The sequence below is a fragment of the Stenella coeruleoalba genome, assembly GCF_951394435.1.
Source record: "Stenella coeruleoalba genome assembly, chromosome: 8".
Taxonomy (NCBI): Eukaryota; Metazoa; Chordata; class Mammalia; order Artiodactyla; family Delphinidae; genus Stenella; species Stenella coeruleoalba.
In genome coordinates this window covers 14,782,902-14,810,038 of record NC_137154.1, presented here as the reverse complement: position 1 = coordinate 14,810,038, position 27,137 = coordinate 14,782,902, and the positions used below count along the sequence as shown (strand labels likewise).

Here is a 27,137-nt window from a genome sequence, read left to right as displayed (position 1 = left end):
CTCAGCTTGAGGCGGGTAACAACCCACAGCAGAGCCCCCAAGGAGCTGCCTGCCCTCCATGCTGTCCTCCTGCCCCCGCCCCCCGCCGGCTCTGCCGCTGTTGGAGGGGCTGGCCTGGCGTCAAGGCTGCTCTACCCAGTGGCAGGAGTGACTGAGAGGCTGGGAGGAGTGTGCAGTCCTGGAGGGGGGCGGTGGTTACACTGTTTCAAAGTTCAGGTTTAGTGTGTTTGCGCTCTGTACATTTCACTGCCCCAGGACAACTCCTGGACATTCTTCCCTGGTTGAGACTCTGTCCCCAACCGTTCCTGAAGGAGGCTGGAACTTGATGACGGGAGCATTCCTAACTATCCTCATTGACTGGACAATGGACGGAGAGTCCATGAGAAGGTGCGAAAGGGGTGAGAAGCACGAGCCAGCCTCTCCTGAGCACCCACTTCCTGCGGGCACCCTGAGGGCTGCAGCCCCTGCATTGCCTCATGTATCCTTCAGAACTCCCTAAGGGGCTTAGGGAGGACAAAACCCTTCATTCCCCGCTTGGAAACACTGCCCAGTAGGCTATAATGCAGCCCAAGCTAGGACACCTCTATCCTGATCTCTGCTGAGCGCATCTGGCACGCATGAGCTCGAAAAGCACTTCCGACTTCAATGGACCAAGGTTGCCCTGGACCAGACAGTGTGGGCAGTGACAAGATCAAGCCTAGACCAGCCTGGCCCCAAAGCCCACTGCCCCAGGGGCCCCCAACCTTTCTTCTGCCTTCAAGCCTTTGCCGGGCAGCACCCACCCTTCAGAGACGCTTGTCATTGTTACACATTTCGACTAGGCACCCTGGGAGGAGCTGTATGATTTGTAAAGTCAGGCCCCCCTTTGCACCTCCACCACATTGAGAGTGTCACTGGGCATCCAGGGGCCTGGCTTCTAGTACTGACCCAACCGTCTGAGCTTGAGGAACTTTTGGCGGCCGTTTCACCTCTGAGTTATCGCTCAAGAGGCAACGTGATTTCAAGGCTTGTTTCACTCCCACAAGCCAAGCTACAAAGAGGTGGGAGACTCTGTTCTTTATTTGCCGGTACAGGTGAGTTGGGGAGACAATCACAAACAGGAGAGTAAATAAGAGTATATTCGGGGCTTCCCTGGTGGCGCAGTGGTTGAGAGTCCGCCTGCCGATGCAGGGGACGCGGGTTCGTGCCCCGGTCCGGGAAGATCCCACATGCCGTGGAGCGGCTGGGCCCGTGAGCCATGGCCGCTGAGCCTGCGCGTCCGGAGCCTGTGCTCCGCAACGGCAGAGGCCACAACAGTGAGAGGCCCGCGTACCGCAAAAAAAAAAAAAAAAAAAAACAGTATATTTGACAGTTTGGGACTGCCGTACAGAAGCAGGTGGCAGACAGCCTGTGTAAATAACAGGTGGGAGAGAGCAGAGGACACCTGCAGGGGGCAGGCAGAGGAGTCCTGGAGGTCAGGGAGGAGCCAGGGCGTGAGCTAGACCTTGAAGGACAGGGGGTCTGGAAGGCAGAGGGAGGGCTGGGGAGGAAGGCTGGACCCCGGGAGGAGACACACAGAGCAATGGCCGATGTCCCCATGTCTTTTTGTCCTCCACAAAGTGTTACCTGCCTCTAACATTTCATCCGAGTTATGCTAATTATACTATTTCACAATAAAACGGAGAATGGAGGAAGTTCAAGGTCATACCACTGATGCGCAGTCCATAACCAAGCCTCCAGACAGTTCTCACTTCCAATTTGTGTCATTTCCACTGCCTTGCAGCTGTTTTTCAAAAAAATAAGTCCTTATTTGTTTTGGATGCTGGATTCTAAGTGGCAACTGCAGTATCACGGGGTTCGGGCTGCCAAGACTCCCTCCTGTGCGGCAGCTTCCCACGGCTTCCCGCAGGCCACTGGACCACATCGTCTTCTCAGAGTCACCCTGTTCTGTCACTTCTGCGGCCAGAACGGAGGCTCTTGGGCTGGTCTAGGGAACACTTTTACATTTACACTCGGTTTCATCTCAGTTCAATCATTTTAGAAAAGGACTATGTTGATTAATTCCCAGTTAGATCAAATTTGGCTGACTTTGCATTTTTAATGGGGAAATAATCACTGGGCTCAGTTTTGAGTGAGGTCCAGTCTGTGTCACCTCAAGTCTCTGCAGAGCCTGAGTTCGAATTCCTCCCTACACAGTGGGTCTCACTTTGTGTGCCCCTGAGAACCTCAGGAGCCTGTAACGGACTAGGCTTTTCTTGGGTGTCCGTCAGTATCCATTCCCTGCTCCCTCTACCTTCCCTCCAGGTCACCAGGTTTTCTGGGTCCCACCCCAGCTCCGGGGCAAGGGTGGGGAGAGGGGTTCTCTTTGGTCTGATTCCAATCGTTCTTGGCATCATCTTGGGAACTGTTTCTGCCCTGGGGAAGCCACCCCAGACAGAATGAAAGGACTTGCTTTGCACGGCACCAGAAGAGATTCTCTCCCCTGCTGAATACGAGGTATGTGGCCCTGCCTCGCGACAGCAAGGTGAGCTGGTCTTAGAACAGAGCCGACAAGGTGGACCACAGAGTAGAGAGACAGAAGGAAGCTATGTCTTTGATGACAGTGTCATTAAACCACCGACTCAACTGAGCCTGAAAGCTGTCCTACCTTTGTACTTCTGGATACATGAATAATGTTGTTCTTATTGTTGAAGCCCGTTTGGACTGGGGTCTTTGTGAATTGCAGCCCAAAGCATCCTGAACTGATGCAATGCATTTTTTATTGAGCATCACAGGAGATCATGACCTTGGTGTAGAGAAACTCTACCTAGGCTCAAACATCTCCCTGAGACCCTCTGCATCCAGCCAAACGCATCCTCTTTTACTGTTTATCCTCGTCCTGCCTTGGTAAGATCCTGTATGGCAATGGCTGCCTTTAGTGGAGAATGATTTATAGCCCTTGACCAGGCGAGAAGCAGAGTCTGCTGACCACTACATGAACCTCTCCAAGTAGTGAAAGCAGCAGCTGATTACCTATCTTGTTCCCTTGTACAATCTTCTTTGTTATGTTTCAAAACCCTGGTTCCACCCCATCTTTCAAATGCATCTATGTTTCCACTTAAATAGCTTAAACTTCAAAGCCCGAGAAGCAGAAAAGAGGTTTGGGACTTGAGGGAGGGAGCCTGGGAAGGGATTATGGTTGGAGCGGATGAGTGCCTGGGAGGAAGGAGGTGCTCAGCAGGGCAAAGCCCACGGGAGGACCTGAGTTCAAGCCTTACACCGCCAGTGTAGGAGCGGCAAGATTTCAAAGTGGGATTCTCTTTCTAAATGCCCTTTGAACCCAGAAAAGATGGTCTGGAAATAGAGATGCAGGATGAATCAGGGAAGGTTTCCAGTGGAGGCGAGTGTTCAACGATTAGGGAATGCCCAGCTGTGCTTGGCATGGCAGGTACAGAGATGCGAGAGACACCCTCACTGGAGCATCAGCCCCTTCTGATTCGTATCCTTGGCTCCTCCCTCCTCACCTGTCTCCGGGGCCATGAGCCACTTGCTTCTCCCCACGTGGCCAGCTCTGCGTGGACACCGACCAGCTTCACATAGGCACAGCCCCAAAGTGTCTTACGTCACACCCGTGCCACACTCCTCTTGCACCTGCCCTGGACTTCTTAGTGGCTGCTGAGGTGTGAGACACCCAGGGGCACTCTGGGTCCACTCAAGGGCAACCCGGATGTGTCAGGAGTTAAAACTCCGTGGGGGAAATTCGACCACTGGGGGCTCCTCCCTCTTCCTCGCTATTCCTCCCAAACAGTTCAGTGACATTTCAGAAGATGACACCTCGAGATCCAGCAGTCGCCCTGGACACCAGCTGGTGGCCGGCTCAGTAACGCTCCCTGTGTGCGCCCCCCTGCCTCCTCTCCTCCCTCCTGCATCCCTGGATGTCACTTGCTGTTGAAGAAAAGCCCGGAGGCCTCTGGCAGGCTCAGCTTTCCTGTCATCCAGGCTAAGACAGATGGCATGGGTGGGGAGGGACAAACCTTCATTTAATGAACAAGTATTTATTGATGCCCTACGACAGGCCAGATCCTACGCTAAGTGTTAGGAACATCGAAGTGAATGAGACAGATGCTGTCCTTTTTTTATGGGGCTTATGTTGATAAAAAGGAAATTAATTATGTAGTTAATGATCTGTAAACAAATGTTTAACCTTACTAGAGATGTTAGGTGACCCCTTTTGTGACATGATTAATTTTTTCACCTAAAGGCTGTTTATTAATTCGAGTTTTCACTCTGGGGCATCCACATTAAAGCATCACAGCAACCAGAAGTTACGGGTGGGGGAAACAGTCCCAACTGGAAATGGAAACGGATGGCTTTGCCCTTTATACTTGAACTTTAAAGAAAGAGATGGCAGAGTAAGAGAGAGATGAATATAGAGTTTTCAGATGACACCAAACATGGGCCATTGTGGCTGGGGTCTGAGGCTCAGCACAGCAAAGTCCCCTTCAGAGGGGAGCTGGGTCAGAGGACAGGGACCTGACAGTCTCTGTGACTCTGGGCTCTGATACTGGCAATTATGCATACTAACATGTGTACAAGAGTTTGAAATACAGCCTTGTGGTCAGAGTTCATGCTCTAAAACAAGACAGCTTGGTTGGAGTCCAGGCTCTGCCAGCTACTCGCTGTGTGATCTTGGGTCTGATTAATTAACCTCTCTGTGCCCCCGGTTTCTTCATCTATAAAAGGGAGTGTTCATAATAGTACCTATCTCCTGAGGTTGGATTGAGGAGTAGAAAAGACAACTGGGTGTAAGCTCTTAGCACAGAGGCTGGCATGGCAAGCCCTTGGCCAATGTTGGAAATACTTATTTGACCCTGGAGTCTATGTAAAGTTTTTGATTTATGCATTGGGACCAGTATCTATATTCTTTTTCATATTGTTTAGCACAAAAGAATATATATATTTGTTTTCATATTCTTCCCATTATGGTTTATTATAGGATATTGAATATAGTTCCCTGTGCTATACAGTAGAAACGTGTTGTTTATCTATTTTATATATAGTAGTTTGCATCTGCTAATTCCCAACTCCCAATTTATCTCTCCCCCAACCCCCTTTCCCCTTTGGTAACCATAAATTTGTTTTCTATGTCTGTGAGTCTGTTTCTGTTTTGTAAAAAGTTCATTTGTATCATATTTTAGATTCCACATATACGTGATATCATATGGTACTTGTCTTTCTCTGTCTGACTTCACTTAGTATGATAATCTCTAGGTCCATCCATGTTGCTGCAAATGGCATTACTTCATTCTTTTTTATGGCTGAGTAGTATCCCATTGTATATATGCACCACATCTTCTTTATCCGTTCATCTGTTGACGGACATTTAGGTTGCTTCCATGTCTTAGCCATGGTAAATAACAACCGGTAGTTTCTTAAAAGTTAAACATATATCTACCCTATGACCCAACAATTCCACTCCTAGGTATTTTTCCAAAGAAGATGAAAATATATGTTGACAGAAAGACTTATACGTGAATACTGACAGTAACTTTAGTCATACTAGCCCCAAACAGAAAGCAGCCCAAGTGCCCATCAGCAGGAGAACGGGCAGGTACGTCGTGGCGTATTCTTACAATGGTATAGACTCCTTAACAGTAAAGGAAGGAATTGTGAATATACTCAACAACAGGGTAGGTTGCAAAAACATGGTCAAAAAAAGAAGGCATAATACATAAGCATCTATACTGTGTGATTCCATTTATATCAGAGTTTCTCAACTCAGGGGACATTTGCGATGTCTGGAGACATTCTTGGTTGTCACGGCTAGAGGTGGAGGCTGCTATCGGGTAGAGGCCAGAATGCTGCTAGCCATCATCCTACAATGCACAGGACCGCCCCCCACAACAAAGAATCATCTCACCCCAATGTAAATAGCGCCAGGATTGAGAAACACTGATGGAGATGAAGTTCTAGGACAGGTGAAACTAATGAATGGTGATAGAAATCAGAACCGTGGTTCTGATGGCTACTGGGGAGAACTGAGTGGTAAGAGGCATGGTAGAAGTGTGGGTTAGAGCCTAGAGGACAGATTTGTCAAAACTGATCAAACTAGTGGCTTGGGATGTGTGCATTTCACTATATGACAACAGTACCTCAATAAAATTTAGATAGAGACACACACACACACACACACACACACACACACACATGCCTCTTGCCCACCTGCTGAATTAGGCTTTCTGGGGTGGGCATAAGAATCTGAATGTTGAGTGAGTGTCCCAAGTGATTCTTACACATGGCCAGCCCAGAACCTGTCTGTGGACCTGTAGTTAGGATCCACTCGTCTCTGGGTCAGTGTTTCTCAAACTTTCCTTCCAAAGCAACACCAGAGGCAGACGAAGGTAACACGTACTCCAGAGAATTGGAAGTCTTCTGGCGTAATTGGGATTCTTTCTTGAAATCTCCAGTTCTATCTTAAAGTTCATGTGACTTTTTGTATTTGACTCCATATTATTGTTTTAGTATTAAAATGTTTTAAATTACCATCAGGACAGAAAATTTTCGCTTATTTATTTTGTGACTTGGGATATTTCACAGGACACTGGCTAGTACCACATTCCCTCTGCTCCCCAACACACACACACACACACACATACACACACACACACACACACACACACACACACATGCGTGCTCTAGTGGAGAAGCAGGACTCTTTCTTCCTATGTTGGACAATATGCAATAAATCAAGCTAGAAGTTAACTGAGAAAAACAGTCATTTTTCTTCCAGGGAAGGACCAACTCCTAGAGTCTGTGTGAACAACCATCTGTCCAAATTTTCATTCCAACTGTATAGATAACTCCTCTAAAGAGAATTTGAAGTGCAGCTATAGAAGCTCTTAACAACCCAAAGCCTTGATCCTCTCTGCCCATTCCCTCTGTGGAGCATCCTTGCACGCACCTACAACTGATTGAACCTTCTTGGCTAGCAGGACACTTGTTCATGACCTTGTATTAGTCAGGGAAGACCACCTGCTTTGTAACAAACAACCCCCAACTTCAGTAGCTGAACACAATAAAAGCTGATTTCTCTCAGTCTTAAAGGGTCTGCTGGCTGTTCTCCAAACTCAGAGTCCTCCCAGCCTCTTCCATCTTGTGGTTCTGCCCACCTGTGCCCTGTACTGTTCCAATATGAGCTCACTGGATCCTCATAATAACCCTAGCAGGAAGTACTGCTATGATCAATCCCATTTTACAGGTCAGGATGCACAGCCAGCTAGTGAGTAGTAGAGGCAAGGTTCAAACCCGGGCTGGCTCTCTCCAGAGTCCTCTGTTTACCCACTCTGTCGTGTTTCCAGCCCTTTCCCACCTCCTCATATTTGTAGTCATCCTTTACTGTTCACCCATGATTTGTGCCCCTTAGACTGTTGCTTGGGCCACTGCCTGGCCCCGCCACCCCTTACTCTGCCCCTGCGTGCCCTTTAGTCAGAGGAAGAGAGTTGAAGTGCTGGTTCCACACTTTGATGTATAGAAATTTCACCTGGGAGAATGTAAAAATCAGCTTCCCAAGTGCCTCCCCTGCCTTGACTCAGAGGTCTTGGTGGATCCTAAAGAATCTGTGTGTCTAAGAAGCTCCCTAGGGTGACTGTGACACAGGTGGTCCCTGAGACTCATGCGGGAACGCCCTGGTTTTGGGGAGGTCCTAGAATGCCAGGCAGGGTAGATGGAGAAACGTCCTCTTGTGTGGTGAGCTGCTCACAGGCACGACCTCCTTCTGTCACGTCCTCTCAGCTCCCCACAGACAGTTCAATGATGATTGATGGAATCAATGCGTGGATGGCTGGTGAAGGAGGGTGGGTGGTGGGGCGATTAGTGTAATAATAATCAATATGATGGAGACCAGCGAAACACGAAACAGAGTGCGTAGAAGCACACCAAACTTTGCCCGGGGAAGGGACAGGGTGGGGTGGGGTGTATAATGGGAGGAGAATTTCATAACGGTTCAGAGACTCTGACTTTTGGTTGCTGCCCCCCAGCCCCGCCCCGAAGCCCGGGCAGCAGTTTGACAGGTGCAGAAGTGGGGGAAGGGCTTTCTGGGTCAAGGCAGCCACATGAAAGTCTGCAGTGTATTCAGAGAACAGCGGGTACCACCAAAGCTTAAAGCCCTACGAGAGAAGGAGGGGCGATGAGTGTGGCCATTATCCCCATTCTTCTGGAAGACACAGAATTCAAACACAGATTTTAAAAACTATAATTCCACAGGGCTGGAAACCACACAATGGCAAGATCCCACCCAGAGAATCTTGTAGGTGGTGCTGCATTGACTCCATCAGTTACATCACAAAGTCTGAAAGGGCAATATGGCCACCATCTCTCTACCACTTCCTCTGCACCCGACGCTCTGCAAAGCGCAACAGACTTTACTGCATTTGATCCTCACACAACCCTAGAGATAAGTGCCCACTGTTTTCTCTTTTCTATACCCTAGTGTTAATAAATAAAAATAACTTAATTCCTTTCTGTACAGAGGAGGAAGTTGAGACTCAGAGACATTGAAACTTGTCCAGGATCCCACAGCTAATGTATGAGAGCTCTAGGCGTGGACCACGAGTCCACCACGAAGCCAGTGCTGCTAAATGACATGGTTCTCTGCGGACTATGTCTCTGGATACCAGCCATAAACTGGTAAAAATGGAAACGTCCAGATCATTGCACTTGACGTGCTGTCACATCTCACATCATTAGATTGATGACCCCATGCCCCTCCCCACCTGGTAGTGGTGTAATGACCTGCCTGGGTGTTTGGGCATCAGCTCTGTTCCTGCTCTCAGTTCTGAATCTGGATTTGACATTCCTTGTGCAGAAAATGTGTTTCACTTGTGACCTGAGCTACGATACAGCCCTGTATCATCATCAGTTTGGATAAGATGGGAACACACATGCTTACTTGGTATTCGTCTCATGGTCTTAAGCAACAGTGTCCATTTGGATACTTTAGAATTTTTTTCTCAGTTTCTGATTTATGGGAGCCATGTTTTTAATGTAAGACAGGCAGTTTGGTATTAAAGGTTGGAAAATATGGTTATATACCCTTTTGACATTGAATTCAGGATCTTGTTTCGGAATAGTTACAGGATTTCTTGATTCTATGATGCTTGGATAATTGATGAAACCATTGACAAAAGCAACAATTTCCAACCTTGTTATTATGTCAGTGTACTACATATGATGGCTGAAGTACTGATATTTGATAGTTTTTGACTCATTTAAAAATTGATTAGAGCACATTCAGGGTTTCTCTTATAACAATACCTCTTTCACACATTTGTGTTCTAATACACTTTTCTGAGTGGGAGAGAAAGGAGATGAATTCTGCAGAACCCGTCAAGTATGTGAACAGCACCCATCAAAGGTGATTCAGCTCAGAAAAAACGTGCAGAAAACCACTAATTGAAGACTTCCTTCCACTCATGTGTAGACACTTGGAAAGCACATCAATTTCTAACCAGTGGTATAAAAAACTGCCAAGTTGTAAAATGAGCCTTCAAAACAGGACAGTGATTGTTTAACTAGATTCTCCTTATATTTTGGTTTTAAGCCAAAACCCTCCAATTAACCAACGTTCAGATTTCTGCCCAAACAGAAATCAGCACACACTTGTTGCCTGCTAACTATGTAGTCAACCACCGTACGTACCACGGAATAATTCTCTGCCCTTGGGAAGTTTACCATCCAATGGTGGAGGTGAGATAGTCCATAAATGGAATTATGAGGCTCTGATGCTACAACTCTTCTACCCTCTGCCCATGGCAGACATGACTAATCGATCAAAGTGTTCTTTCCTGCTGTGATCAGACACAGCTTGTTCAGCTCAGGGATCCAGGAAGCCACTACCAATTAATAAGAATTGATATGCAAGATGAAAGCTATTTGCTCCTCCTGATGCATACTTTACAAAAGGGAAATAAGTAAAGAAGGTAGAATTAAAAGGCCAAAGGTCTGGACTCTGTGCTACAGAAGACCTAAAGAGGAGTTCCTCAAAGTCAGTGAGATCAGAGAAGGCTTCCTTCTCTGATCAGACAAGCAGCTTCAGCCCAACATTCAAGGATAACTATGGAGAGGAGAGGCAGAGGTATCTCAAATGGAGAGAAAGGCAGCAGCCTGGGTACAGAGGGGAGCATGCTCAGGGTGTGGTGGGTCTGGCAAACCAGCTGAAGAGAAAAGTTGGGGCTGAGGGATGGATTTGCAAAGGAATGGTGAGGCCAGGCTGTGAAGGGCCTCCAGTGCTGAAGACTTCTCCCAGGTAGTAGAGTTGACAATGCTTAGGGGTGGAGCGACGTGTAGGGAGAAGGAAGAATCCAAGAGAGCTGCATCAATGAAAAGTACCTCCATTATTACCTCTCGGGTCTCTTTCTTTTTCCAAAAAAAACAATCCCTGAGTGTCATTGGATGTCTACAGTCACAGCAATGTTTGGGCAACAGATTGGTTCTTCCATGTGATTTTCTTTCTTTTTTTTTTTAATTGAAATAGAGTTAATTTACAATGTTGTGTTAATTTCTCTGTAAAGCAACATGATTCAGTTATGTATATACTTTTTTCTTTTTTTTTTTTTTAATTCTTTACCATGGGAATTTCATGGAGATTTCAAGGAAGGGACAGCCACTAGGGGGCTTCTTCTAATATTCTCTTCCCAGCTGTCACTTTGGCTGACTCGAAGCTGGTGAGTATCATCCCTAGATGTAGCTGTTCCTTCTCTTAAATGGGATCCAAATCTATTGGATTTCCCTTCTGCGTGACAAGGGCCAACATTCGAGCAGTCTACACAATGTTGTCACAAAATACGATTAGATCATGGAAGGTCCATAATATCAGAATATTTGGCTCCCATTTACTATAAAGGTCAAATATTTTTCCTCAGCTCATTTCAAGCTTCAAGCCCTGAGCTTCCAACCCACAGGTGTGTCTGTTTGGCAAGCACGTATTAAAAACTTCGAGAGGGGCAAAGCACCATACTGGATGCTGGATCAAATGAGAAAATGGGCCATGATGTCAACAATACCCTCCCTTGCCTCCCCATCCTTTCCCTGATGTCACGTGGTGAAACTCCAGTGGTGGATGAGCCCCACTAAACCATGATGCTGCATCAAATAGCCCTGTGCTGCAAGACAGGGCTAGACAGGGTGGATGGTTCCAGGATAAATTCATGGTCTCCAACCTTAAACTCAGTCCTCTCCGGAAATCCTGCTATTTCCCTAACTCCTCCCTCAAGTCCACATTCTGGAATTTCTCTCTCTCCTCTGACTTCCTTCATAGAGAAAAAGGAAACCAAGAGAACGGAAGCCCCTTAGCGTCCTGTTAAGACACAGCGACCTGCCCTTCTTCTCCAGACAGATGCTATGCGCGTCCCTGTTCTGTGACGCTGCAGGAGGTGTCTCCCACTCTCCCTCCCTCCAGGACCAGTCCTTCCATCAGAGCCTTGCGCCCCATCTGCCCATGTGGGGGCCTTACACTAGCTGTTTCTTTTTTTTTAATCTCTCTCTCCCTCTCTCGTGAATGTTCATCCTCTCTTTCAACTGGCTCTTTCCCATCAGCTTTCAACTGTGCTCAATATTCCTTTGACCTCTTTTCCCCTGCTCAGCCCCAGCCCTAGCCCTCTCCACCCCTTTGCAGTCATGCATCTCAAAAGAACTGCCTATACTCAATGCTCTTCTCATTCCTCACTTTCCAGCCACTCTACAACACTTTCCCAGAGGCCCCGTCAGCCCACTGAAGGTCACTGTTGGTCTCCAAGGTCACTGGTAACCTTCACTGTCTCATTCCTATGGGTTTTTTCAGTCTTACCTTATATGAGTTCTCAGTGATTCCCTTCCTCTTCAAAAGTTTTTCTCTTGTTACTGTTATTATTTTGATATCACATTCTCCAGGTTTTTCTCCTTCCTCTCTGGTCACCCCTCCTTGTCTCATGAAATGTTGGCGTCCTCGGTACTTGTTCTTAGGCCCTCTTCTCTCTCATTCTGCACTCTTCCCAGGCGGTCTCAGCCATACTCATGGCTGTGGTCGCTATTCCCCAATATATATCACAGCCAGACTGTGAGCTCCAGACCTGTGGAACCACCAGCACAATTGACATCTCCATGGAGATAGCTTGAAGGCTCCTCACACTTGCCCTGCACAAAGGTGAACTCATGACTTAAAATCCATGGCCTCATCCTTGTTTCATTGATTGCAACCACCATCCTAAGTGAAACACTTAGTGTTGTCCCTAACTGCTCTCTCTTCCTGAAGCCCACACCCAAGCATCTCTCCAAACTACTGCCGCCATCATAGTGCCTCAAGCCATCATGGTCTCTTTCCAGGGTTTCCTTGGTATCTGCATTTCTACTCTTTCCCCACCCAAAAGGATGTTTTCACGGCCTAAATCTGACCACGTCGCATCTCACTTAAGACCTCTCAGTAGCTTCCATTGCTCTTGGGATAAATATCCAAATATTAATGGTGTCCCAGAAGGTCCTGTGTGGTGCTCTCTGGCCTGACCCACCTCGCCTGCTTGCAGTCACTCCCTCTTGTGCCCTCTGTGCTCTACCCTCTTTGACCTGCTTTCAGTCCCTCCTAAGTGATATTTCTTCTTTCCACAGGGCCTTTGCACGTGCCCTATGCCTAGAAGACTTCAAACGCTCATCCCCAATACCTTTACCTAGTAAATGGCACTAACTGTATGCTACAGGGGTGTGTAAGACAGTCCATCTGGTGTATGGAAGAAAATTACAGAATCTCATTTTATAATTTATTTTTGCATTATTGTTTTAAAAGGGCCATGTTTGTGCATGTTTTATGATGGACACAATATATTAGTAGAGCAATATGTATACATAATATGAAGCCTACATATGCTTCACAAAGAATTAAGTATACATGTATAAGGGGCACAAGCTCAAAATGTTTTTACTGAAGGGAGTCTCCAAATATGTTAAGATTGGAGCACTAATGAGTTTTCACTTCTTGAGAGAACTCTTGCTTCCCTTACCACACCTAATACAGTTAGATTTATATTCATTTGTACGATGGTGTAATGAAGATCTCTACCTGTAGAACATGAGCTGCAGGAGGTCAGGGATGTTGTCTGCCCAGTCACTGTGGTGTCCCTATTGCTAACTCAGTGTCTTGCACATAATAGGTCATCAAGAAATATTTTTTGAATGAATGAATATCCTAGAAGTGTAATGTTCATGCCCACCCTTCCCATCCCAACAGAGGGCTTTCGTTTTTCACATCTGGAATGCTTTTTATGAACTCTCTCTTTCCTATGCAATGAACATACAGACAAGTCATTGCTTTGGTAAAAGATAAATGAGAAAAGGATTCAGAGATGCCTAAAATATACTCTGAGTACTGACTGGTGCTGACAGTGTTGGGTGCTTTCAAAAGCGTTATCTCAATTAGTCTTTAATACTACCATAGAGAATCTTATTGTTATCACCTCTGTTTTGTCGATGAGGAAAGTGGGATTTGGAATGGTCAAGGTCATTTAGCTGGAGGTTGAATTCACATTCAGGTTTGGGGTCTAAGTCTAATTTGCTTCCTGTTATATCTCAGTGGCTTGATCCTGAAATGAACATTTTCATTCTAAGAGGTAATTTCTTCTTTTGAGTCGTCTCAAAAAACTAGATTGTTCTTACCTAAAACTAATACTGGTGGGTATCCAAAAAGAAACACAAGTCTACCATGTAATGGTTACCAATGGGATACCTATGCTCCTGTTCATTCCTTTCCGTCCTTTGTCTCTGCAAGTTTTGTAATGAGGTTGTCACACAAAGGGCAACAGTCCTGTTGCTACTTGAAGGATCTGTCCCCCTTGCAAGGTAAGAGACGGGCTTATTAGATGATGCATTTGCAGGGAATGTGTCAAAATGCCCTGAGACCACGTTGACATTTTCCCACGGAGTTTCGTCTCTTGACTACCATCACTGCCTTCACTGTATGTACGTCTCTCCGGTATCGTTGCTCTTTCTTTGTGAACAGATGGTGCTGGAAATAAAAACACATTCTAAGATGCTTGGGGAGTGCACTGTGAGAGGAGGTGGAGGGGAGGCGGGATCTGAAACACGGAATGAGCTTAGAGCTCTCTGAAGTTATTCTAAGCTTCATTCTGCAGCTGTTTCCAGCAAGTCTTCTAGTTGCCCAACCAAACTGCTCTTCCCCAACCCTCTCTTCATCTTCAAATGCATTCCTCTCCAAAACATCATTCTTTTTTCTTTTTTTGGCCGCACTGCATGGGATCTCAGTTCCCCGACCAGGGATTGAACCCACGCATGGTGGTGACATTGCTGAATCCTAACCACTAGACCATCAGGGAACTCACCAAAACATCATTCTTAATTCTGTTTGAAAAGCAAAGTCTTCACTCTCCTGCCTCAGTAACTTACATCCCTCTCATCAGGCCACTCTTAACAGCAAGTCCAAAACTACGTGGTTTATAATGATTTTCCAAGTAAAACGTGGTCCCCCCAGGGTATTATCTCATTGGTCTTTGCAACGGGAGAGTTTTTAAACTGTCTCCAATGTCAGCTGCAGGAACAGAGGCTTGAAGGGAGGGAAACCAATACAAAGTGAAGCCACCACGCCCTCCAGGCTTGTCTTGATCCCATGCGGTGTCACTGAAGGTGAGCACAGGGATTCTTCCACAAGCTCAGCACCTTCCCCTGCATTTCTGTGCTTGTGATTTTTATTCTGCAAGCAGAGGCGGTGGCCCCATGAATCTCCTCCCCATTCATCTATCCATCCGTCCAATGACTCATGCAGTCATTCAACATTTCTCCTCACTTCTCTTGCTCTCTGCAAAGCCTGCTCAGTTTTTCTATGAAGGAAAAGTATGTCTTGGATTTAATGAGTGGAGGGTGGAGGGAGTCAATGAAATATGTCAAGGTACCCTAGGGTCTCTGCCAGATGGACTGACTCAGTTTCACAGATTTTCCATGGGCTGCGCCTCCCCTTTCTCTCATTCATATATGCATATGTGCAAATTCACATTTACACATGCATATGCACATAGTCAAACATGCAACCACCCCTCATTATTTGACTCTAATCTGCTCATGGAAACATGCTGGCTAGTGAATTTCAGAGAGCAGTCACTTGTATTCCACTATTTTAAATGGAGAAAATTACAATGCATTCCAAGTCCACCCAAAACCTCAATCAGCTTCCCAAAATATCACTGTGTATTGCTGCAATGCCCTTAAACACCATGTAAAACTCTCCCAGGAATGTTCTATAATATGAATCAATTAAAACACCCTTTGTTTAATTAGCACTTAGGGAACTCCTTGGTGGGAAAGTTTGTGTGTGTGGAGTGAATGCATACGGTACGGGACCAAGGCTCCTCCTCCTGGCATCACACTGCCCTGATGATGCCAACATGAGGAAATGATGTTGAAAGGTAGTAAATAGCACTCCAATTGGACCTGGGTTTGTAGGGCCCCCAGGAACCTAGGTGAAGCAGATCGGGACCCATGAGGGACTAAAGCTTGGGGCAAAGAATGAGGAAGGTGACAGTGATAACATGTCCCATATTTAAAGAATGGAGTAGCAGGTGCAAATTTGCTGGGAGAGCAGGGGAGCCAGCACCGCTGCACACTCCACTCCTCTTGTGAGGCTCAGGAGCCATGACATGATTTCACGGGTGTGCCCATGTGGATTCTCTGTAACTGGCATTCAATACAGAGCAGAAATGCTCATTGAAAACGTGCAAGATACTGATGAAGATTTTAAAAATCAGAGTTTGGATTTTTTTTTAAAATTAAAAGCCTAGAAAGTACTTCACACCCACTAGGATGGCTATAATAAATAACAAAAAATAACAACAAAAAATGGCAAAATAATAAGTGTTGGCAAAGATGTGAAGAAACTGGAACTCTCACGCCTTGCTGGTGGGAATGTAAAAGCTGCAGGTGCTGCGGAAAGCAACCGGAGGTGCCTCAAAAAGTTAAACACAGGATTATCATAGGACCCAGCAATTCCACTCCTAAGTATACACTTGAAAGCGTTGCAAACAGGTACGCAAACAAATACTTGTACAGGAATGTACATGGCAGCCCTATTCCCATAACCAAAAAGGCGGAATCAACCCAAATGTTCATCAACAAACGGACGGATAAGCAAAGTGAGGCCTGTCCATATAATGGGTTATTATTCAGCCATAACGAGAAATAAGCTCCTCATACATGCGACAACATGGGTGAATCTTGAAAACACTACGCTGAGTGAAAGAAGCCAGGCTCGAAACGTCACCGATTTTAAAATTCCAAATACATGAAACGTCCAGAAGAGGCAAATCCGTAAAGACAGAACACAGACTGGTGGTTTCCAGAGACTGAAGGCAGAGAGAGAGAGGAACAGCGTCTGCCTCATGGGGATGGAGTTTTCTTCAGGGGGAATAAAAATGTCTTAGAACTAGATGGAGGTAGTGACTGTACAACATTGTGAATGTACTAGATGCTACTGATTCGTACACTTTAAAATGGTTGACTTTATGTGAATTTCACCTTAACTTTAAAAAGCTTTGAAAGTAACTGTAGCCTTCGCACTGTCAGTACACAGGTCAGTGTCCCTCACGTAGGCCTTAATAAATGTTTGACACATAAATGAATAAAGCAATGGAGGAACCTGCCCATGGTCTGCAATACCCTGCTTGCCCAGGCTCCTGTCCACCTCCCAGCCTCATCATACACTGGGCATCCTTTCTCTCTGCCCTCCAGGCACACTGACTTTTCCCTGGGCCCTCCTAAGTGCTAGGCTGCCTCCTGTCCCAGGACCTTTGCACGGCCTCCTTCCTATCTGAAACCCCTCACACCCCTCCCCATTGCCCTGGTTAACTTCCCCTCCTACGCCAGCTCTCAGCTTGGCCATCACTCCCTCCAGGAAAGCCTTCCCTGACCTGTACGCCTGTATCACTTCCACCTTACCCTCTCATAGCACCAGAATTTTCTCTTTAGGTCACTTGCCACCATCACACATTTTCATTGATCTGTGCTCTTCTTCTGCTAACTCTGGTTTGCCTCATTACAATGTAAGTTTCATGAAGGCTGAGAAAGGTCACTGTGTCATTGAGGAGGGGGCGGTTCCTGCATCCCCAGCCCCAGCACAGTACCCGGCACAGGTCTGCGCTCAATAAACATAATTGAGAGAGATGGGAGGAAGGAATAGATCTAGCTTTTTCATCTGTTTTCCTTTAGAAATCTCCTAACTCATGATTTCTTAACAAATTGGCTATAGGGGGCCCTTTGTATGCACGTGTGTGTTGATTCAGACACGTACATTCAGAATCCCTCAGTTCTCTTTTTTTTAATTAAAGCTTTTTTTAAAAAATTATTTTATTTTATTTTATTTATTTTTGGCTGTGTTGGGTCTTCGTTGCTGCGCGCGGGCTTTCTCTAGTTGCAGCGAGCGGGGGCTACTCTTCGTTGCCGTGTGCAGACTTCTCATAGCTGTGGCTTCTCTTGTTGCGGAACATGGGCTCTAGGCACGCAGGCCTTAGTAGTTGTGGTTTGCTGGCTCAGTAGTTGTGGCTCACGGCCTCTAGAGAGCAGCCTCTGTAGTTGTGGCACATGGGCTTAGTTGCTCCGCGGCATGTGGGATCTTCCTGGACCAGGGCTTGAACCCGTGCCCCCTGCATTGGCAGGCGGATTCTTAACTACTGTGCCACCAGGGAAGTCCGAGAATCTCTTAGTTCTTAAAACCTGTTTCTGTGAAGGTCTTCTCCTCCATCCTCAAAGTGGGGTTTCCCGATGTGTGTTAGCAGAAATAAGCTCCGGACGTAGTGAATGCAGTAATATCGAGGAACAAGTCGGACATGAGCTGTTACTGATTTGGGGGAAATTGTAGGTCAACAGCGTGGACGGGGCAGGGATCATCCACACATATTCTGATTCCTCCCTCTGGCGTCTGACTCCGGGACAGTCAGTCACTCTTTAACTTGTCTCTTCTTCTTTGTCTTCTGGGTCTGCTGCTTCTCCATCCTGCCAGTCTCTCCCCTTCCTTCTGCCTTCAACTTAAGCCCCTCTGATTTCTCATCCAGGTGTTTCTTCCACTGTGTTCTGATGGGCTCTCTGCTCCTCTTCTTGTACCCCAGATAATCTGGGCTAGTACCTGAAAATCTAAAAATGTCAAAAGATGCAGCAGTGGGGCTTCCCTGGTGTCGCAGTAGTTGAGAGTCCGCCTGCCGATGCAGGGGACACAGGTTCGTGCCCCGGTCCGGGAAGATCCCACACGCCGTGGAGCGGCTGGGCCCGTGAGCCATGGCCGCTGAGCCTGCGCGTCCGGAGCCTGTGCTCCGCAACGGGAGAGGCCACAGCAGTGAGAGGCCCGCGTACCGCAAAAAAAAAAAAAAAAAAAAAAAAAAGCAGCAGTGCTTTCTGCTGGAATTAACAAAAGGTGCTAGTGAACCGTCAATCACATGAAGAGAAGAGCAATGAACATGAATTATCTACATGCTGAACCAGAGGAGAAACTAGACAGGGAAAAAGATGTGACGGGTTTTGGACCTGCCACCAGGAAGGGATTGATGGACACAGACCAAAAGTCCACATTATGTATGTTTCAAAGGGCCAAGGGTTTCCGATGGGTGTGCACTCATCTCCTTGAAGTAATCTATGCTAATTTCTTGACGCAAAATTCATACTGTCTTCCCTGTTGCTAAGCGACCAGCCCAAACATGTTTACTGTGTAAATTTCTCTGGAGGGCCCGGGGCTGCACCCAGTGCTGGAAGCATGGTGGAAGCAAGAGGCAGCAAAGACATCCAAAGCTTTGGGAAAGGTTTCTGCAGATCTTTGACCTGCAAAGATTCGTACATTGTAGACACTTTTATTTCATATCTGGGGAAACGCAGTGGCTCAAGTAAAATTTTGACTAGTTTTTTCTGCTAATCTTCAGCCTAGTGGTCAGACGTGTGGGCTCTGGAAGCAGAATTCCTAAATTTGATTCCCAGCTCTGCCGCTAAGTTACTTAAGCACTCTGTGTTTTACTTTTCCCATGTGTAAAACGTAAGTAATAATTGTGCCTATTTCATAGGGCTATCGTGAGGATAAAATTAATATGGTTAAAGAGCTTAGAACAGTGGCTGGCACACATAAAGAGCTCAATAAGTGTTAGCTATGCTATCACTATTCTTTATTATTCTGTGGAAACGGGTCTATTTTTTGTTTGTTTGTTTGTTTGTTTATATGAACAGGAAAGTTTACCAGCCAGGAGATCAGCTGAGAAATCAATTATTTAAAAGGACTGAGAATCCAAGGAGGTCAGACCTTACGGCAGTCCAGAGTCAAATCAGTTCCAGGAGTGGGGTTAGCAATTCATGTTGGCCTCCTGCGATCACTGATGTAGAGGGGAGACCTTGTCAGAATAGCCAAAGAGAACTGGAGAAAGTTCTACTTTGGACCCATGGCCCCCCATACCTCGCCTTTCATGGTAGCACTGTAACACGCTTCACGACAACTGCTGGCTTTACTGTCTACCTCCCCACTTGCAAGGAACAGCATGCACCTGTCTTTTTATTGCTGCATCCCAGTGCCTAGCATGTGTTCATTAACCTTTAGTGAATGAGCTTATTAGCTGATGAAATGCAGATTGGGGCTCTGATCCATCCTCACTCTGACAAGTCTGCATTCAGACAAGTGATCTGAGAGGATGTTGCTCCAGTGTTCCAAGGAAGAGGAAAACAGGTGGGAGAGTTAATCAGGCCACGTTGATGTTCTCCAGTCCCTAGTCTGAAGGAGGAGGTGGCCACAGGAGTAGCAGAAGAAGGCAGACAGGGCCAGGGAGGTGATGCATAATGGACCACAAAAACGAGGGCCACGTCTCTTGATTATAGTCCCCAAATCATCCTGGTATTAAAAATACTGGCTTGACGGGGAGGTGGAAGGGTAAGCTGGGACAAAGTGAGAGAGTGGCATAGACATATATACACTACCAAATGTAAAATAGATAGCTAGTGGGAAGCAGCCACATAGCACAGGGAGATCAGCTCGGTGCTTTGTGTCCACCTAGAGGGGTGGGATAGGGAGGGTGGGAGGGAGGCTCAAGAGGGAGGGGATATGGGGATGTATGTATACATATAGCTGATTCACTTTGTTATAGAGCAGAAACTAACACAGCATTGTAAAGCAATTATACCCCAATAAAGATGTTAAAAAAAAAATACTAGCTTGATACTAAATCAGCGTTCACAAACATTCCATCACAACTTGACAAATAATAAAAACTTTACTGAGTTATAACTACATACAGAAAAGTACACAAACCATAAATGTAGAGCTGGATAAATTTTCTTTCATAAAGTGGACACAGCTGTGTAACCAGCGCCACATCAAGAGGCAGAGCTTATAAACAAAAGCTGGGAAGCTCCCCGACTCTGCCCCAGTCATTACCTGCCCCCAGCAGAAACCCCAGACATAAATGGGCTTGAATTCAAATCTTGTGGAAATGGAAGCTTAACCACGTGCATTCTTTTGCATCTTCACTCTCTTATTCAGTGTTATGTCACGATATGATGATTTAACTCAAAATATACATTGAAGGGTTATCATGTGCCCGTTATCACACCGGCTATAGTCAGGGATACAAGGAAAATGAAATACACTCCTTGATCTTGGGGGTGTGGGGGAGGACTCCACTGTACATATGTTGTTTGATAAAAATACAGCATATGTTTAAATTATTTCTTAAAAACTTTGAATCTATTAGTGTTTGCTGTAGTCTGAATGTTTGTGCCCCCTTAAATCAAAGATGACACAAACAGATGGAGAGATGTACCACATTCCTGGATTGGAAGAATCAATATTGTGAAAATGTTAGGAGGTGGGGCTTTAATCCATTTTGAGTTTATTTTCGTGTATGGTGTAAGGGAGTGTTCTAATTTCATTCTTTTACATGTAGCTGTCCAGTTTTCCCAGCACCACTTATTGAAGGGACTGTCTTTTCTCCATTGTATATCCTTACCTCCTTTGTCATAGATTAGGTGGGGCTTTTGGGAGTGAGTAGGCCATGAGGGTGGAGCCTTCATAAGTACAATTAGTGCCCTTATAAAAGTGGAAGGAGAGAGCTCCCTTGCCCCTTCCATCAGGTGAGGTTACATCCAAAAGTCTAGGAAGCAGGTCCTCATCAGACACTGGATTGGCCAGAACTTTGATCTTGGACTTCCCAGCTTCTAGCTCTAAGAGAAATAAATTTTTGTTTATAAGCTACCCACTCTGTGGTATTTTCTTATAACAGCCTGAATGACTAACATCGTGTTCCATCAAAAGCCACTTCCCTTCTCAACTCTGCTGGAAGGAGGGTAGGATTTTATAGTTTGGTAGTAAGTAACATTGGGAGCTAGGAGCTTTTGACCACATAACTTCAAGGGGACAGCAGCAGGGTTACTCTGAGACTCATTTGAGAAGATTCATGTAAGCAAGGTAAGCACCAGATGGGAAGAAAAATCAGACCTGAAACGAAAGCTTTCTGAGAACAGGACTGCAACTCGTGCTAAAGTGTCAGGGCACTGAGCCGTAGGGAAGGGCAGTTCCCCTTACTTGCTCTGTAGTTATTTAGGTTCGTCGAAAGGAGGGCTTCCTCTGCAAGGACCCAGAAATGCTGTGAGTGACATCCTGTGCAGACGAGCATGAAAAGGAAATTCTGGGGGAAGGAACCAATGGGTCTGGCTGCCTCTTGCTAAGAGATGCGGCAGCAGCGGTGAAGCGAAGATGATTACACACACACACACACACACACACACCCTGTGTCTGCCTTTCTGCTCTGTCTCCTGGCTCAAGCATCCAATAATCACTGCATAATAACCGAGCTTTGAAAGATGGGCTGACCACAGGGAGGGAGGTCCCAGGTGATGCTGCCAGGTCACAAGGACAGCGTAGTGAAACTGAATCCCTCTCCTCCCTGGAAAGGCTGCACGCAGGTGAGGCTGAGGGATTGTGTAAGAAGGCAGGATAAAGGGTTCACAGTGTATATTTCAGAAAAACCAAGAAAAATAATGAACTGAAGCTAGCTGGAGGCATGAACAGCGGTGACTGAGGGTTTGCACCCTCTGCCACCTCCCACATGGTGGAGATGCTGGATGGATCCCTTCAGCTGTCTGGAGAAGAATGTCTGAAAAGCAGCAAATAAAAGACACAGGACTACGACAGTACATCTAATAAAATCAGTCGGGGAAATGGTTATCTGTGTGCCTCTTTATTCTTTCATTAGATAATAGGATCTAGCGGGGGATTTAATAAGTACATAATTTAGAATTAGAGGCGAGCGTAAATGGTATCGTAAGGCATCTGCAACAGCTGTGATGTGCTCTGGAACTATCTGTGATTTCCCTTGAGGACCTAGTCACAGATATGGCCAATATTCCTGTGGTGTGCTGTTTATACTCCTACTTACAGAAAATGCTAAGTTTCATGTAGAAGTTAATGAAAAGAAAGATACAATTTTTTCCTCTCCAAGACCAAGAACCCCTTACAGTCTAGCTACAGACTCCTTGTTGGGGTCTGTGGACCTCAGGTTAAGAACCCTCAGGGAAAGCTTCAAAGTTCTTTTCAAAATCACTACAATTCATGACCAGAAATTGGACTCCCAGGCATGGCCAACAAATCCAAGGAATTTTTCCAGCAACCACAATCAGCGACTTATAGAGACACGGGCGGTCACTCTATATCCCAGAGAAATCCCAGTGGCTACAGGAATCTAGAACCCTCTTCCCCAGCCCCCATGCCCTCTCTGTTTAAGGAACATCTTCAGAGAGGCTTCCTTACCTGACTCTCCTCCTCTCTGTCAACATGTGCCACGCCCATCGCCCTGCTACCATCTGCCACCCCTAATACCCACCTCCTTTACTTTTGTTGAAATGTCAACATAGTGTCTTTTCTCTGTGTACTCTATCTGGGTCAGCAGCTGAATCAGTCTGAGCACAATGGTAGCCAAAACGACATTGTGAGATCTCAATTTCATCACATTCACACCTACACATTCAGCCCCAGGGGCCCAAATCCTTGTCACTGAGGGAACCAAGTGAGGGATGTGAATGGATGGGTCTCACGTACCAACAAATGTTTATTGTGTCCCTACGAGCTAGCCCTGGGTTGCACAGGGGCTGCAAAATGCATCCACATTTTAAGAAATAACCCAACGGCTGGGCACTGGGATGCCTTTATTTGTCAACAATTGCTTATTGGCACCTACTAGGTTCCAGACACTGAGCAGGTGCTGGGAATAAATATTGGACAAGTGAGCAGATACGAAAAATCACATCCAACTGTCCCAGGTGCTACAAAAGAACTGGGAAGGAATGGTATGGAGAACGTAATGGGGGCGGGAGGGCTCTGTTACATGTGGCCGTGGACAAAATCCTCCCTGAGGAGGTAAGATCCTAACAGAAAGAGACCTAAAGGATGAGAAGGAGCCGTCTGTGTGAAAAGCCAGAGGAAAATGGGAAGGGTTGATGTCTTCAAGAAGGATCAAAAAATCCAGGGAAGCTGAGACGGCCCGTGAAGCGGGCACCTGGCCTGAGCTTGGCTGGGGAGGTAAACACCTGCCACATCGAGTAGGTGAAGGAGTGCAGTGGCTAACAGCGCGGACTCCAGAGCCAGACCAGCTTGACTAGGATCCGGCTCTGAAACTTCTCGAGCTGTGTGGCCTTGGGCAAGTCACTCGCCCTCTCTTTAGCTTTTTCAGCTTTAAGTCGGGCTCATCATATATGTCCCTCATTGAGTTGCTAAATGCATTAAGTGTAAAGCACTTAGAACGGAGCCTGGCGCAGAATACGTGCCAGGCTCCAATTTGCTGTGTTTGCTCCAAGCTCAGTGAGAACTTGTGGAGGATTTTAAGCCAGGGAGACGCGTGATCTGGTTTGTCTTTAACAGATCATTGGCCATTGCGTGGGCTACTGGTCCTCAGTAAGACAAAGAGTTGGAAGGGACCCCGGAGGTCACTCACACCAACACTGTCCGCAGCGGTTCTCTCTGGGAAGGGGAGGAGACAGTGCCTGAAGAGCACCACTGTGAAAGGCAGACGAGTGGCTGTCCCTGAAGCGTGCCGGATGGGAGAGGAGGTTGAGGACCCAACGTCTGGAGAAGGGCTCATCCAACGCCCTCTCTTCCGCCCTGTGCCCGCCTGGAGTGGGTAGCCCACTACTCCCATTTCACATGGTTCTGGGTCCCACATCCCACTGCCCAGTTGTCTCCTGTTCTTGCCGGTGTCAATGTCACTTTTCTCGGATCGTAAGTGTGTCAAGGACAGCAGCCATTTCTTTCTATACTCAATGACTGACACAGGCCCCGAGCAACTGGGTCTGAGCTTTTGAATAATTAATTGGCAAAGGGAAGGTGGAATCACAGCTTTATAGTGCCTCCCCTGGAACTCTAAGCTCTGGAAGGAATCTAGAGGGCCTTGGGAAGTCATTAAGTCACCCCCTGCCCTAGAGCCTGCCTTCCTCCAGTCCTTCCAGCCATACTTCCTTCCGGGTCTCCAGAGGACATTCTGCACTCACCACCTTGGGAATGTGTCCTGGAGATCACAGCCCATGTAGCGCTGTCCTTCCAAACCTTTCCCAGACCCCTTCTGCTGCTCTATACAATGGGGACACCACCCATTTCCTGCCCAGAGAGGCTCTGGGGACAAGCTGATGCATGGGATAAAAGCCCTCCTGTCTCCAGGGGCACCTCTAGACACACCTTCGGGGAGGTCTCAGCTACTCGCTCAGTCTGGCTGGAGCTGAGAGCTGCCAGGACAGGGCGAGGGTCCTCCAGGCCCCTCCATATTCATCTGCCTCTCCAGACCCCAGGCACACCCAGCACCACTGCTCCTCCCCAGCTCCCACTGCAGCGACAGCGGCCGCCTCCTCTCTGGATTGTGGTGGATTTCCCCCTTCTCGACTCTGTCAATGCTCTCCCTGTGCCAGCCCGCAACTGGCCCCCTGTCTTCTCTCTCACAGACCCCCTTCTTCTTCCCCCCAGTTCGAGCTTCTCATTCTGCACATTCCCTTCTCAGTCTCCCCTAACCCTCACCGCCCGCTCCCCGGGCCCCCTCACAGCTTCCCGGTCTTATCACTCCTCCCAGATCCCCACGCTCGCCTCCCAGCCCCCAGCTCCCCTCCCAGTCCCATTCCCATCCAAGCCCGCTTCCCTATTCCCTCCCATGCCCGCCCCTTTAGCGCTCGCTGTCCCGGTTCCTCTCTTGTCCCCCCCCGAGCCCCCCATACCCTTCATTATCCTCCCCGACCCCTCCTCCACCCCCAGGCCTTCAGGACGGGCCCCCCTCCCACCCAGGGTCCCCGAGCACGTCCGCCGTCCCCACACCCCGCCATGCTCTATCGTGCAAAGAAGAACGCCGACCATTCCCTGCCACCCACTCCCCCGCCGCTGCCGGGGAGACCCCACCCGGCCCGGGGAGACCAAGGCGCCGCCCCCTCTCACCTGCTGGGACCGGAGCACGCCAGGCTTCGCCTTCTCCGGATCGGGGTCCAGGTCCCGCTGCAGCACCCCCTTCTTGGGGTGCATGTGCCGGCACAGGCAGGTGACCCCGCACAGCGCGAGGATGCTGGTGGCCGTGCCCAGCGTGGCACCCAGAGCGATCACGGGCACCGACAGCACCATGGTGCCCGCTCCCCGCGCGGGGCTCGGTCCCGCCGCCGCGCACCTCCCGGGCCTGGGATCCGGGCGCGCCAGCCGCTCTCCAGCCGCCGGGGGGGCGGGGAGAGAGGGCGGCTCGAGGACGTCAGAGCAGGAGGCTGGACCCGGAGCGAGCTGGTGCGCCCGCACTCAGCTCCGCGTCAACCAGCATCCCTCCCCTCCAGCATGTGACCAGACCCCCGACCCCAAGCGGAGCCGGGGCCGTTCAGGTGGAAGGAACGTGAGGGTCGTCTCGGGCCATCCTTCACGCTTTACGTAGAAGGACACTTGGGTCCCAGAAGGGCAGGAGCTGGCCAAGGTCACACTGTGCGTTAGGTTAGCAGGGAAACCGGGGCTCAAACCCAGGCCTGAGACTCCGTCCGGGTAGGGGGTCGTTTTACCAGACTGCTAACCCTTTGTTCACCCTCTCTGGCCGAGGAGGCTGGAAAATCAACAGGAGCTTTTTCAAACACACAAAGCTGGAGATTTCCTTTCTCCCGAACTTGCCCTGTGTTTACCACCAGGGAGAGGGGCTGTACCGCATCCTGGTGGAGATGACTGCAATGATTCTCTTCACATCTGCACTTCCTTTAGCCGTGACCCGGTACTCTGCCATTATTACCTAATCAGATTTGCAGATATTCTCATCTCCATTTACAGATGAGGAAGCCAGAGGCTCAGAGGGGATGTGGGGCAGCTAGAAAAATCCAGTCATCCTGAACCCAAACTCAGGTGTGCAGATTCCAAGTCCACATGCCACCCTCAAGGAAAGGACTTCTCTTAGAATGATAAAAGAGTATCGCATGCAGCAGCTCGGAGTACACACGTTGATTCAGAGAGGGGGAACATAAGTGTGCTTAGAGTGAGGGGAAATTAGAATTCCAGGCATGAGGAGGACTGTCTAAAATCACAAAACAGGGATTTCCAGTGTTTTTCATTGTGCAGGGTTTCATTTAATTCAGCAAGCATTTGCTGTGAGTCGGCTGTGCTCTAAGCATGCCGGACATGCGTGAGGAGCAGTGGAGGTGATTTCATTTGAAACAGGGCTCTCAACTTCCCGTGAAGCTGATGACTCCCAAATCTATGATCATTCCAACCAAACCTTTTCTGCTGAGCCCAAGACATGACCACCATCTGGTACCTCCCAGCGTTTATCTACTTCTGCAGAATAAACCCATGACGTGGCAAATAAACCCAAGAACGATTCTTTTGTGACTTCTCATGTTGACTGGGCTCAGCTGGGCGGTTTTGCTACTCAACTTGACATCTTCTGGGACATCCAACATGGCAAGCAGCAGGTGCTGGCTGCTGCCCAGAGCACAACTGGGCTGTGTATTGAGCACTTGGGTTCTCCTCCACGTGGCTGGAGCTTCTCCCAGCATGGCAGCCAGGTTCTAAGAGGAAGGAAGCAGAAGCTGCCAGTTCCCTTAAGGTCTGGGTTCAGCAGTCCTAGAACACTGTTTCTTTGGTCAAAACAATAGTCTCCCTCTAATCCTTTCCCTACAGGGCATCAAAAAGGATGTTTCTGGGGCTT

General features: G+C 47.7%; 1 protein-coding gene across 1 annotated transcript in view; it reads right to left on the bottom strand.

Moving 5' to 3' along the window:
• The window catches only part of SYT13 (synaptotagmin 13), a gene marked incomplete at both ends in the record, with an annotated part of 38,218 nt that extends 12,630 nt beyond the window's left edge, over positions 1 to 25,588 (bottom strand). Inside the window, one exon of the mRNA XM_079929531.1 lies at positions 25,409 to 25,588. Coding sequence (XP_079785657.1) covers positions 25,409 to 25,588 — 180 coding nt within the window. The remainder of the gene's footprint in view (positions 1 to 25,408) is intronic.
• Between the last annotated feature and the right edge of the window lie 1,549 nt (positions 25,589 to 27,137).